The following is a 12,543-nucleotide window of genomic DNA, read 5'->3' on the forward strand; positions in this document are numbered from 1 at the left end:
GCGATTCTATTAAGCCAGCCGTAAGAGGGCAAAAGATTTAACCTACATGCATCGTGGCGTCTCAATTCCTTTCGGGAGGCGTTCTTCTTTTTGCCTTTTTACCATTTTACCATTTTTACTTTTTGGCTGTGGTGCCTTTTCTAAATGTTGGTTTAAGTTTTGGACAATTGGATCAATTCCTACGGTGCTTTGCTTCTCGCGGCGTCTCGCTGCGGGTGACAAGAGGCGACAGCCTACAGATGCGGGCAGCTCAGCTGGGTCCACCTCCCCAAGCGCCCTCGAGATTAAGCGGATGGCGCAAGGAGGGGTTGTCGGGGGATGCTGGGGGTTGCGGGATTCATTGGCCAGGAGCCCCGGATGGCTGGGCTGATGTGACAACTGCATGCAGGGCCACACGGGCCAATGTGAGGCTGCGAGCAAGCGCCGAACCCCGCGAGCACCTCCTCCTCCTCCGCCAATCCTCGGCCATCACCACGCATTCTTGCCCCAACCCGCAGCCAAATGCGCCCGCCCGCCAATGATTATGCAGGCTGAAGGGTTAGCGAATCAACGGGCAGCGGCACGACCAGCTGCAGTTGCTGTCACAATCACTGTCACACTCCAACCCGCCTTGGCTGCCTCTGAGAGGCTGTCGTAGCGCCCGGCCAGTTGCTCCTTGGATCTTCATCCTCCAGCCAAAGAGCTTGCTATGTCTGGCAATCCGGTACGGAACGCTGCTCCTCCCCGCGGGCGCCTGCTTTATCAATCCACCATGGCACCGATCCTGCCGTTCAGCCGACGATCTGGTCTGGGACCGGTTCACCATCGCCATTTCTACCTCTTGTCTCCCCATCTTGTGTCTCCCGATTGCCCCCTTATCTGTCTCTCGCTGCGCGGTGATCTCGACGCGGGTTCTGTCGACCTCGCAGCCTCCAGCTATTCCTTCGTTCGGCCGTAAGATAGGCGGTAGCATTGGCGAGGAGATCGTGCTGTCTAACGACGAGTGATCCATACCAAGAGAATACCAAGATGTTCGGCTCTTGGGGTCCAAGCCCGAGATCTACGATTTGGGCTGCGGCTGCTGCCGCGGCGCCTCTATTGCTCCTCAGCCACGTCGCTCCCAGGGCGGCTGCGTTGTACGTGACCGAAGGCTCGCCATGTTGGGACGTTTGTAACGATCCCACCAATACCACCTCGTCCGAAATTGTCTGCTTAGACGCGGCGTATAACGACACCACGACTGGCGAAAACTTTCAGAAATGCATCTCGTGTGCATTAGAAAGCAATTACACGGATCCGAATTCGCAACTGACGGACGTGGACTGGGGACTCTGTAAGTGCTTGATACCTTGCTTTCGTTGTACTGTACTGACACTGTTAGACAACCTCCGTTATGCGTTTAGCACCTGTGTCTATGGTTACCCGATAAGCATCAACGACATCTCGACGCCGTGTCTGGTGTCCTGTCTAGGGCTGGATGACGCGATCGAGTTTGACCTGCTGAATCCGAATGATAACAACCTGCGGGCCTGGTGTTCAACCTCCGCATTTGCGGACAACCATATTGACACGTGCGAATTCTGCTATAATCTGACCGGAAATCAGGTGTATATGGCAAATTGTGGGTTCCTTACCATTTCCCTGGTGCACACGATTCCTCGCTAACATTGTCACTAATTGCAGTCCTCGAGGCCCTCCGCTATGACTGCCACTTTCCAGTACCGTCGCAAACCGCCTTTCCCATTAGTCCCTCGTCAATTTTCTCCGAGTCCCAATTACCGACCTACACCAGCAACCTTCTGGACAGTCCTAGTGGCGGTGGCGTAAACTACAGACTGGCCACCTTGATCGGCCTCCCGGTCATGGGATTCGTGATTTTTCTCTTTATCATGACCATTGGGTGCGTGCTCGGTATCAGCTGGTGGCATCGACAGTCCCGTGAGGACGAGGAGCTGCGGCAGTGGAAGACCATGGCGGCGGAACATCCCTGGAGCGAGTATCCGCCACAGGAGATGTACCCGCCTGGAGTGTATCAGCAGCAGCAGCAGCAGCAGCAGCAGCAACATCAATACGGCCCGGGGTTCCAGGTCGTGGATACTGACGGTCGCACTCATGAGGTGGGGTACTCCAAGCAGGTGATGACCGAGACCGTGACGCCAGCAGGAGACAAGGGGAAAGGTCTGTCCCATGAGTATTCCATGGGTGATTTGAAGCTGTAGGAGGTAATTAGTCGGGATGATGCGCAGGAGCGTTGTGAGAGCGTTGCGAGGATGAGAGTTGTCGTTGATGAATGATGCCCTTTGTCGTTTTCGCTCAGTTTTTGATGTGCATAATGAGGCATATACCCCTGCACCGCACAGCATGCATGCACATAGTTATGATCTGGGTCCTTAGCGACCAGTACCAGAATATTTGTTAAATCAACCAATTCATGAAAGATGTTCTCAAGATTTCAATGGACCAGAAGCAGAAGAGAAGATAGAAAGAGAAAGAAAATATAGAGAAAGATAGAGAGAGACCACCAACTGAACACAAACACCAGAAAAAAGACGAAGAAGAAGAAAGACCCTGAAGACCGCACACCCCACTTTATACCCTCCCCTCTCCCCTCCCCTCCCCTTCCACACCCAGACACAAAACCCCCCGAGCAATAATCCCGAACACTAGGTAGAATAACCGCCCATGGCTGCAGGGTCCAAACCTACCTCTCATCCTGTACCACCCCTCCCTACCCTATCACAATGCACGATTTGTTCTCCGGACGGCTGTGTCGTGTAGTACCTGAAGAAAGATTGTATTCAGTAGTAAATGCCGTGGCTATAAATAAACACGGGTTGAAGGTGACAGGCTTCTTGGGGGTTTGATTGGGTGGTAGACGGAGTACGTGGAGGGGGGGGATATGCATGCCAAGAGGGAGAGGTGTATGCCAAGAGCCTTTGGGGGTGGGTGGGGTGTGATTGGATAGGATGGGCGGATAGTACACTAGAAAGCAGGGTACTAGATAGGGAGGTTTATTTTTGGATAGATAGATAGGTAACCTAAGCTGAGGAAAGTATGTATCTAATGTTTGTGGCTGGATTGTGGATTGTTACTATTGTTACTGTGGTGTGATGGGTTGGGTTCTTGCGGGTATCTATGGTGTTGGAGTTGGGTGGTGGGAAGGGCAGGAGGGAGAGAGGGAGGGGGTTTTGTTGATTTGGGTTGTGGTTATTGTTGTTGCTGTTTGGCTTTGGGATTATCTGTGTGTGCGTTAGTTGGGTGAGGTGGTCTGGTCTATCTTTAAAATTTATTCTCGGAAGTAAGTGTAGATAAATGGATAGAGGGGATTGTTTACTTGTTGGGGTGCTAGCTTGCTTTGGGTTCGTGATGGTGACTGAGTAGATATCTTGCAGGGATTCTGGAGATAAGAGTCTAATTTAAGCTGAGCTAGTATCTTTCTCTGCTATTTTTAGATGCTGCAGATATAGGTCGTACTATGTAGGAATAATATCCACACGATCAAGGCACGTAGACTCAGCTAAGTACTCTCAACATGCTCGTGGAAGAAATCCACGTAATCAAATAAACTCCGCTTATATTGACGTCTCCAGGTCCCATCTGTCCGATTGACGCTTTGCATTCCGTACTGGTTGTCATAGCTCCCGAACTCGTTGTTATCCAGGTAGCTCCATGCCAGTGTACCGATTACATTCACGCCATCCTCGTGGATGGATTTGAGAATCTCCTCTAGGAAATCCTGGTAGTACAGGGTGCGCTCCAGGTCGTATCGCTGGGCGTCGCCGGAACGCTGCGAATCGGCAAACGGGTTGAAACCAAACTCCGAGACCAAGATCCCAGACGGTTTGAAGGTATCCCAGACGTAGCCGAGTTGTTGTCGGACGTATTGCGGGGCGATTGAAGCGTAGGCGTTGGACATGTCGCCCATTAGCCAGCCGTCGGCTTGGATCATGGTTGTGCTCACGCACTCGGGCCATGCGCTGTCTGACTGGTTGGCTGCGCAGGCGGAGATGCCTCCTGGGGCTGGGGAGGCGAATTGGGCGACGTAGGGATCAAAGGCCCAGAAGTCGACGGTGCCGTGGATGGTCGAGATCTGGTCCTCGGTCAATGCGGTGAGGTTTAGGTTGAGTGTGTTGAGGACGTCCGAGGGGAACTGTTGCCCTAGGAAGAGAGGGTTGCCCATGATTCCGAGGATGAAGTCCTGGTATCGGAGGGTTGCGTCGACGTGGCTGGAATTAGAGGGGTCGAGGGGAACGGCTAGGTTGTTGGCGAATTTTACGGTCAGTTGACCGGTTCCTTGTAGCTCGTCCTTGTACCAGTGGTAGACTGCCGCGTGAGCCGTCAGGATGCGGGTGAGATCGTTCCAGTCGCTGAATGAGGTGCCGACTCCAATGTTTGGTTCGTTGAAGGTGACCCAGTAGGGGACACGGTCTGCGTATCGGGTCATGACTTGCTTTGCGTAGTAGATGAAGTTGTCGAAAAAGGTGGACATGTCGTCTAGTTGGCTGAGTGGGAGGTCGATATGGTTCAATGTCACGACGGGGGTAATGCCATATTCCAGACAGGTGTTGATCACATCATCGTAGTGTTGTAGTCCCTGGGTGTTGATGGGTGAGCCGGCTGTACCGAAAGGAACGATCCGGGGCCAGGAGATGCTGAAAGACAGGTATGGGACACCGATGGCAGCCAACCGGGCAATGTCCTCCTTGTACATAAAATAGCTCAGGTCAGCAATGTTTGCATCTGACTGGCTGTCGTTGCTCTGGATGGCTCCGATGGTGTCCAGGGCAGAGGGACCACGGCCTTCGAGCTGCAGACCTCCCTCGATCTGCCATGCGCTAGCTGCAACGCCCCAGATGAAATCCGAGGGTAGCTTCAGGTCCGCATTATCGACCCTGTTGTACAGAGTAGGAGGGTAGATCAGTTCGCTGGAGGGCACTGCGGTGGGGGTGACTGTAGTCGTGAACGGGGGAGCAGAAGTATAGGATAAATTGGCCCACAGAGCAGCGTAAGCACTCTGCCCATACTGACCGTCTGGTGCAACAGTCTGGCTGGGGTGCAGAGTGTATGTGGTATAGGTCACATTGCTGGGAAGCAGAGTTGACGCTTGACTGAAAGCTGGGGCAAACGGCGTGGCAAAGGACAGCGGTGCACTCAACGAAGTGGCGTATCGAGTCGAAGTGACCTGAGCGTAGGTAAAGGAACCATAGGAGTTTGAAGATGTCTTTGACGCAGGAGATTCCTGGGCCATAGGCGACGCTTGAACGAGCTGGATCCCACCGGCTACACCTAGAGCCACCACACAACTAAGAGAGCAACGCATCTTCTGGTTACTATCAGACTATAGTGATGCTTTGACTCTTGGGCCAGTGAGATCAGTAACCACCCTCTTCTCAAAGTATATATACTCCTAACTCATCTTGAACGGGAGTTGGAAGCGGCAGTTGTCCGGATAATCCGAACATAAAGCCATTAATGAGGAACAACCGGCTACTTGGCAGGATTCAGACGGAAGTCAGTTGAGCGGAATTCATTTTCATATTGTGGGGTAAATACGCAAGGTCACGGCATGAAGCCGGGGGAATGGCGATCCCCCACAGACCTGACGTCAACGCTCGTTGAGACTGGTACATTGCAATTTCAACTAAAAGACATTAGTGTGGAGTAGCTAATACGCGAGGCGGTCGTGGACGGAACAAGATCACAGAGAAGTGTAAGAAAGATGGTTTGTTCAGTGCGGCGGAGAAAATGGATTCCCTCCGTGGAAGGCGTTGCATACGAATACGAGATTAATACCTGAATCGGCTTCACCTGACACCTCAGGCACCAATTCTCTCCGGCTCATCTCCGGCATCACGGATTGTGATTGTTTACGGCCTGGCATCCAAACCCAGATCACACCCCTCACTACCCCACTCCCATCATACAAGATGTCCTCCCTAAGCCAAGAGCAGATCAAAACTCTCGAACAGTCCCGCCAACGTCTCATCCAACTCACCCACTCCCTCGCCTCCCTCATCACCAGTCTCAACCAAAGCGATCCTCTTCCCTCATGGTATGCCTGTCCTTCACCAACATGTCCCCCTCCCTCCCCTCATTCTAAAATCACTAACAAGCTCCAGGACATCCCTTCAATCCCAAGCAACAATCATCTCCAACAACCTCCTCACCATATCCGATCACCTCTCCGATAACCGCGACCTCCTAGCCAATGTCGTCGCCTACCCGGACGCATCCTACCCCTCGCGCGTCCCAACCAACAATGTCGCGCTGGAACAGGTTCTACGTACGAAACTCGACCCCAGAGTGGAGGATTGGGTTGCTCGAGGTCGACGCGCTGGAACGACCGATTCTGCGGCCCTAGGGCACGGACAGGGATTGACTGAACAGGCACTCGCTGATTTATGGGATTGGGCGCCAGTGGAGGCAAACCAGGAGGCGAGGAGGAGAAACTGGGGTGGGGACTATACGCTGGAAGAGCGGGAAATGGGAATTGAGAAGGTGGTGACGGGTTTGGCGAGGGTGTTGGATGATGACGATGATGATGACGAGGATCAGAGTGACAGTGAGGAAGGGGAGGGCGAGGCCGATGAGATGGAGATTGTTGGGGTTAGGAGGCGGTCCGGAGCTGGAGCTGGGTTGGAGTTTGATATTGCGGCTGCGAATGCGACGCCTGGGGCTGGGCCGAAGGTCGTTGCGCCGGTGGTGCCTTTGGATGAGATTTTGAGGTTTATGACTATGGGCGCCGTGCCGGGACAGCGGTGAGATTTTACTACAGCAGAAATGTTTGGAATAGAGCCAAATAGATTAAAAATTCTATCAAAACTGGTCAAAAGAAAAACAGCTAACCCCGGCGGCGTGTGGTGGGCGCCTTGCCGGTCGGCTTGGGCGACCCAGTGGGCCTGGGAGACACGCCCGAGCTGGTTGCAGTGGGCGCCTTCGCAGGAATCGCTACCGCAACGGGCTTCTTCTTCTTCTGGGACTTGGCCGGGCTGTTCCAATAGTACAGCATCTGGGCCGCCAGAATCAGGTTCAGACTGAATCCAGCAATGAACCCATACAGAATAAGCTTGTCATCCACCTCCTGGAGAGTCGTGAAGATACGAGAAAGGGAACCGGCGAGATAGTTGAAGACCTAAACATCCGTTAGTAACGAAACATGTAGATTAGGGTAGGGTAAACATACTGCGAAAGCACTCAGCTGGCCGGTACCGCCTTCACGCCAGATGGTGTAAATCTGAGGCGCCTTGCTGGCCACACCAAGAGCTCCTGCGCCGGCCTGTAGCAGAGCCATCGTCTGCGCATCCACCAGGGTCTGGTCAAAGAGCAGTGCATACACGCTCGCCGCCACGACTGCAATAAACGCAGCAGCAGCAGTGGGCCGGTCCGCAAATGTCAACACCAACACACCGACCACCACATCTTGCACCGCAATCAATGCCGTCTCGCCGAAGGTGCTGAACGGGAACTGGTTGCGCACGCTGTACGACAGCGTGATCAGCAGACTGGCGGTCTCGAGAGCGTAAGAAACGAAGGATACACCGGCCGAAGAGCGAGAGCCGATCAGTTTGAGAATCTGGGGCACCTTGACGATGGCGCTAGCACCGACGATGGCAATGCCCAGTGCCTTCGAGATGGCAAGAGAGGTACAGGCGGGATCTTTGCTGACATCCAAATCGACCACGAGGGTGTTGTGGCAAGAAGAGCCGATCAGCGAGACGATCGCATCGTGGACCGGTTCGGGCATAGCCGAAACAACGGGGCGGAGGAGGGGTTGGAGGGGATCAATGATGGTTTTCTGAATGGCGTCCATTTTGGCAGGTGGGGGGACCGTGAGGTCAAAGAAAGAGGTCCAACAAGGCCAAGGGAGGGTTGGGTGACAGGAAGGAAGTTCGACGCAAGGACGGAGACAAAAAAGACGGAGCGGCCAACAACAAAGGCAACCAACGCATCTCCGGACCTGCGCTTGTGGTCGCTCCGCCCCGCCGTGGCTTTTCTTCGTCTGCGGCTTGAGCTTCACTTCCGCTGCTGGTTTGTGGTATAGCAGAACCCCACTGCAGGACTCCGCCATGAGTCTCCTCCGGTCCTCGCTACGGAGGATAGGATCCCCCGGCGATCCCAGCCGGATATGCTCCCAATGTCTTCTACATCGAGCTCGTCCCCCGCGATCCTCCCCCGCCGCTCTCCGCACCTTCATCTTATCCCCCCGGTCTCGCTCGGGCATTGCAGACGGCCCCTCCACCCAGTCAGCCCTGAACAAGACTTACTTCTCGGCCAATCGCGCAGATGATAGCTCTACGAGCAAGGCCGGTCTGGCTTCCTCGCTCTCCGGCAGCAATGTCTCTTCCGGCACGGAGTCCTCGAATCTGCCATCATCAGACCACCAGGTCAACACCTCCGCGACTGTCTCCGAATCCACACAATCCGAGCTTCCTCATCGCCGGAGGAAACGTCTGAAGGAAGAAGCAAACGCTCAAACACCCAACCCTGATCATGTTATCCCCCCCGATGCCTCCGCACAGCTGTCGGCTTTCTCGTCCACGCTGCCCACCTCCTCCCTCCGTCGCAAAATGGCGGCCTTCCTCGCCCTCTGCAAGCCTCGTCTCTCCGTCCTTATTGTGCTGAGTACGACCTCCGCCTACGGCATGTACCCAATCTCGTCTCTCCTCACACTCGATCCGTCTATGACTCCGCTACCGACTCTCTCTACCTCAACCCTAACCTTCCTCTACCTGACGGCCGGCACCTTCATCTCCTGCTGCAGCGCCAACACGATCAACATGTTCCTGGAGCCGAAATACGACGCCCTCATGTCCCGCACACGCAATCGCCCGCTCGTCCGAGGCCTGATCTCCCGCCGCGCCGCCGTCATCTTCGCCATCGCGACCGCTATCACCGGTGTGGGTATGCTCTACTTCGGCACCAACCCCACCGTCGCAGCTCTTTCCGCTAGCAACATCGTTCTGTATGGCTTCGTCTACACACCGCTTAAGCGTCTGCATGTCATCAACACCTGGGTTGGCGCAATCGTAGGCGGCATCCCGCCGTTGATGGGCTGGGTGGCTGCTGCAGGACAAACCGCCACCACCGGCCACGACACCTGGCGCGATATGCTCTTCAGCAAGGACAGCATCGGTGGTTGGCTGATAGCCGGTATTCTCTTTGCCTGGCAATTCCCCCACTTTAACGCCTTGTCCCATACCATCCGCGAAGAGTACAAGCGCGCCGGCTACAAAATGCTGTGCTGGAAGAATCCTGCGATGAACGCCCGTGTTGCCCTGCGCTACTCGGTTCTGATGTTCCCCATCTCCATCGGCCTCTGGTGGGTCGGTGTCGTCGGCCACGGCTTCCTGGTCAGCAGCTCTGTCGCCAACGCCTGGTTAGTGAAGGAAGCCTACCACTTCTGGCAGCACCAGGGCGCGAACGGTACCGCCCGTGGTCTCTTCTGGGCGAGTATCTGGCAGCTCCCTGTTCTGCTGATCGGTGGTCTCGTCACGAAGAAGGGTCTTTGGGACGGCGTCTGGCGTAAGGTCTTGGGTCAACCAGACCCGGACGATGAATATATCTATATTGACGAAGAAGAAGAGGAACCGGTCTCATCACAATCCAATGCAGTGGTGACTCGTGCGGCATGATCGCACAGTACAAAGAAAAAGGAACAGAAACAGAAAACACATGGGGTCGTACCCTCCCCTCATCATTTATCTTATATGGATGTATTAGATTCCCGTTTTGGTCGGCGTTTGTACAACAGCAGCTATGATCTATTTCCCTCTATCTTTTCCTTAATCTGTAACATGGTGATGTAGATATGTGTTTTGTCTTGTCTTGAACAAGTCGCCATTCTTTAGTTCGTCACGCATCTACAATATCTATCTTGACCTTTTCTCCTTGCGTCTTGTCTTTATCTGCAAGCCGTCTAGACACCTTCACCTTGGTTCATCATACCGTAAACTAATCCAACCCCGGGGCTTTATACACACAGAGTAGAGAATCATCTAACATACATACATAGATATACACGTAATATACAAACACAACCTGAGTTGAACTCTCATCTCCTCAATCCATACAACTTCGCCACCTCCTCACTAATCTTACTCGGTGCCTTGACCATCGGGTCCTCACCCATCTTCCCGATCTTCGGGAACGCAATCACATCCCGCACCGACTCTTTGCCCAGCATGACCGCGACGAGGCGATCAAAGCCCAGAGCGAACCCAGCGTGGGGTGGACATCCGGCCCATAGGGCACTGAGGAGATGCTGGAACTCGTCTACTCGCTCCTTGGGCATACCCAGAATCTGCTTAAAGATGTAGTTCTGGGTCAGGGCGCAGTGGATACGGCGACTGCCGCCACCGAGCTCAACGCCGTTGACGACTAGGTCGTAGTGGTCGGCGATGGCTTTAGTAGGGTCTGTACTGAGAAGGTCGACGTCTGCGGCGGTCTTTGGGGCTGTGAAGGGGTGGTGGGTGGCGGAGAAGCCGGCGGTGCCGCCTTGGCCGGGTTCGGAGCCGTCGAGGGGAGTGAAGAGGGGGAAGTCGACAATCCACATGAATTCAAAGCCTCGGGGGGCTTCGATCATGTTGTCGGCGATGGCCACAGGGGCTAGGGCACGACGGAGGGCGCCAAGTTGGGTTGAGCCGCCGGACAAGGGGCCTTGTGGGCGAGCTTGGAGGACTATCAGATCACCGTGGTTGAGGTCAAGCATTTGCTCGAGCTTTTCGGCTGCTTCGAAGCCGAGGGCGCCCAGACCGTTCAGGGGCGTCGATGCGTCATAGATGAAGATGCCTGGGGCGCCGTCGGGGTTTTTGTTGAAGAGTTCGCCCTCGCGCGAGTCAAGGAAACGTGAGATAAACTCGCGTGTGGCGTGTGGTGACTGGTTGATAGTTTCGAGCTTAAACGCCTCTACAATCGGCTCGGTCAGGGGGGTGATCTTCTGCACGAGGTCGGTAGGGAGGATGTGTTCGATGCGATGGATCTCCATTCCGTGTCGGGTATCCGGCTTGTCTGAACCATAGCGGGTCATTGCTTCCTGGTAGGTCATTCTGCGGAATGGTTGTGAAGGGGCCTCTTCCATCAGGTTCGACCACAGGCCACAGATCAGTGATTCTACCACTTTCATGACGTCTTCTCCGCTAGCGAAAGCCATTTCCATATCCAGCTAGAGTATTCAGTGAGCAGGGAGATTCGTTCTATGGTGGCTGTTGGATCTCACCTGGGTAAATTCCGGCTGTCTATCAGCGCGAAGGTCTTCATCACGGAAGCAGCGCGCGAACTGGAAGTATCTCGGCATTCCACTGGCCATGAGAATCTGCTTGTACTGCTGCGGACTCTGCGGGAGAGCGTAGACCTTTCCCTTCTTTCTGGTAGGCACTATAAATTCACGAGCTCCCTCTGGGGTCGACTTGAACAGTAGCGGTGTCTCGATCTCCACGAAAGCCGGGTTGGCTTGTTCTAGTACCTCGCGGCAGACATTGCGTGCTTTCGCTCGGAACCGGAGCGCATCACGCAGCTCGCTGCTGGCTCGTAGTTGGAGATGCCGATGCTTGGGCGGGTGAACAACTTGCTTTCCAAACATCACGATCTCGCGCGGAAACTCGTTCAAGGGCTGCACAGACTCCAGCACAACCTCCCAAGGATCTGCGAGCTCTTCTTCCTTGGTTCTTGAGACCTTGCGCTTAATCGTGCCTTTGACAACCACTGGGCTGCCTCTGCTGATCTTCTTGAGCAGAGAGAGGGTCTTGCTGCTCTCGTTTGAGAGTAGCTGTATGGAACGATTCAGGTTGGGCTCGAATAAGGGGACAAAGGCGAGCTCTTTGCCTATATCGTCGCGTTTGTCCAGGTATCCATGAAGGACAACCGATTGGCCTTCATGTCCCTCCGAACGTAAGGTGTCGATATCCCATGTCGCTTGAGAGAATTCAACTTTGGGTATCGGATGTTAGCATCCGGTGCATAGACGCAACTGCTCCAATTTGCTCTTCTGAGATAGAAATGCTGAGACGATTACGTTCGGTGGCAGGGTGACGAACTCGATTGTTTAAACTTATCTAGAAACTCTGCTGGCAATACATTGGCACGATGCTTCTCGCTGAAATCGTGAAAAGACCGTACAGGGGAGCTGTGAGCTTGCAATGCTGAAGCCCGGCCAAGTTGCCTGCCGCGGAAGTAGTTGGAGATCTCAACATAGGTCGCACGGAGGTGAGGGGGCATCGTGCCGCCCTGGCGAGAAACATGTTGCCACAATTCAACACGGAGAGAATCAGGGCGCAATATACGGGCCAGTGACAGTGACCGTCCTGGCGAAGCGATGCAATCGGACGATGTTCTTGATAGAATCTCGCGATGCTGCTAATTGCCCCGATGCCCCGGACGGGGATACACGGCAGAACTGTGCTTTCCGCCTTCCCGGCTTAGCTTAGCGTTGTCCACACTGACAATAAAATGAAAATCCACGGCGCCATGTTTCTTTCCCTCTTCATCCTTCCAAGTTTTATTACTGTGAGTGCTACCTTTGCGGGTCAATCCTTGTTGCATACCACTAACATGAATTCTAGATGATGA

The 12,543-nt window shown here is 54.2% G+C and overlaps 7 protein-coding genes across 7 annotated transcripts; 3 read left to right on the top strand and 4 right to left on the bottom strand.

Annotated features, from left to right (window-relative positions):
• Window positions 1-454: 454 nt before the first annotated feature.
• On the bottom strand, window positions 455-1,405 carry BO94DRAFT_345998 (uncharacterized protein). Its single transcript, XM_025607071.1, has 2 exons — window positions 1,353-1,405; window positions 455-1,287 (listed from the first exon to the last, which is right to left on the bottom strand). The coding sequence occupies exon 2, from the start codon at window positions 989-991 to the stop codon at window positions 539-541; it is 453 nt and encodes a 150-aa protein (XP_025470284.1). The 5' UTR covers window positions 992-1,287; window positions 1,353-1,405; the 3' UTR covers window positions 455-538.
• Window positions 1,009-2,198, top strand: BO94DRAFT_543742 (uncharacterized protein; the record flags this gene model as incomplete). The annotated part of the gene is made up of 3 exons (XM_025613151.1): window positions 1,009-1,312; window positions 1,361-1,600; window positions 1,663-2,198. 3 exons carry the CDS (start codon window positions 1,009-1,011, stop codon window positions 2,196-2,198), a joined length of 1,080 nt encoding a protein of 359 aa, XP_025470285.1.
• A 1,203-nt stretch (window positions 2,199-3,401) lies between these two features.
• On the bottom strand, window positions 3,402-5,677 carry BO94DRAFT_532467 (beta-glucosidase). Its single transcript, XM_025611124.1, has one exon. It carries the CDS (start codon window positions 5,297-5,299, stop codon window positions 3,497-3,499), a length of 1,803 nt encoding a protein of 600 aa, XP_025470286.1. The 5' UTR covers window positions 5,300-5,677; the 3' UTR covers window positions 3,402-3,496.
• A 184-nt stretch (window positions 5,678-5,861) lies between these two features.
• On the top strand, window positions 5,862-6,792 carry med8 (RNA polymerase II mediator complex subunit MED8). Its single transcript, XM_025617028.1, has 2 exons — window positions 5,862-6,031; window positions 6,099-6,792. The coding sequence occupies exons 1-2, from the start codon at window positions 5,907-5,909 to the stop codon at window positions 6,739-6,741; spliced, it is 768 nt and encodes a 255-aa protein (XP_025470287.1). The 5' UTR covers window positions 5,862-5,906; the 3' UTR covers window positions 6,742-6,792.
• BO94DRAFT_532469 (putative monosaccharide-P-dolichol utilization protein) lies at window positions 6,763-7,873 on the bottom strand. The gene is made up of 2 exons (XM_025611125.1): window positions 7,163-7,873; window positions 6,763-7,111 (listed from the first exon to the last, which is right to left on the bottom strand). The coding sequence occupies exons 1-2, from the start codon at window positions 7,787-7,789 to the stop codon at window positions 6,821-6,823; spliced, it is 918 nt and encodes a 305-aa protein (XP_025470288.1). The 5' UTR covers window positions 7,790-7,873; the 3' UTR covers window positions 6,763-6,820.
• A 152-nt stretch (window positions 7,874-8,025) lies between these two features.
• On the top strand, window positions 8,026-9,864 carry cox10 (protoheme IX farnesyltransferase). The gene has a single exon (XM_025611126.1). It carries the CDS (start codon window positions 8,046-8,048, stop codon window positions 9,609-9,611), a length of 1,566 nt encoding a protein of 521 aa, XP_025470289.1. The 5' UTR covers window positions 8,026-8,045; the 3' UTR covers window positions 9,612-9,864.
• BO94DRAFT_532471 (aspartate--tRNA ligase MSD1) lies at window positions 9,815-12,293 on the bottom strand. The gene is made up of 3 exons (XM_025611127.1): window positions 12,012-12,293; window positions 11,195-11,904; window positions 9,815-11,140 (listed from the first exon to the last, which is right to left on the bottom strand). The coding sequence occupies exons 1-3, from the start codon at window positions 12,190-12,192 to the stop codon at window positions 10,031-10,033; spliced, it is 2,001 nt and encodes a 666-aa protein (XP_025470290.1). The 5' UTR covers window positions 12,193-12,293; the 3' UTR covers window positions 9,815-10,030.
• Between the last annotated feature and the right edge of the window lie 250 nt (window positions 12,294-12,543).

Source organism: Aspergillus sclerotioniger, assembly GCF_003184525.1.
Source record: "Aspergillus sclerotioniger CBS 115572 chromosome Unknown BO94scaffold_6, whole genome shotgun sequence".
NCBI lineage: Eukaryota > Fungi > Ascomycota > Eurotiomycetes > Eurotiales > Aspergillaceae > Aspergillus > Aspergillus sclerotioniger.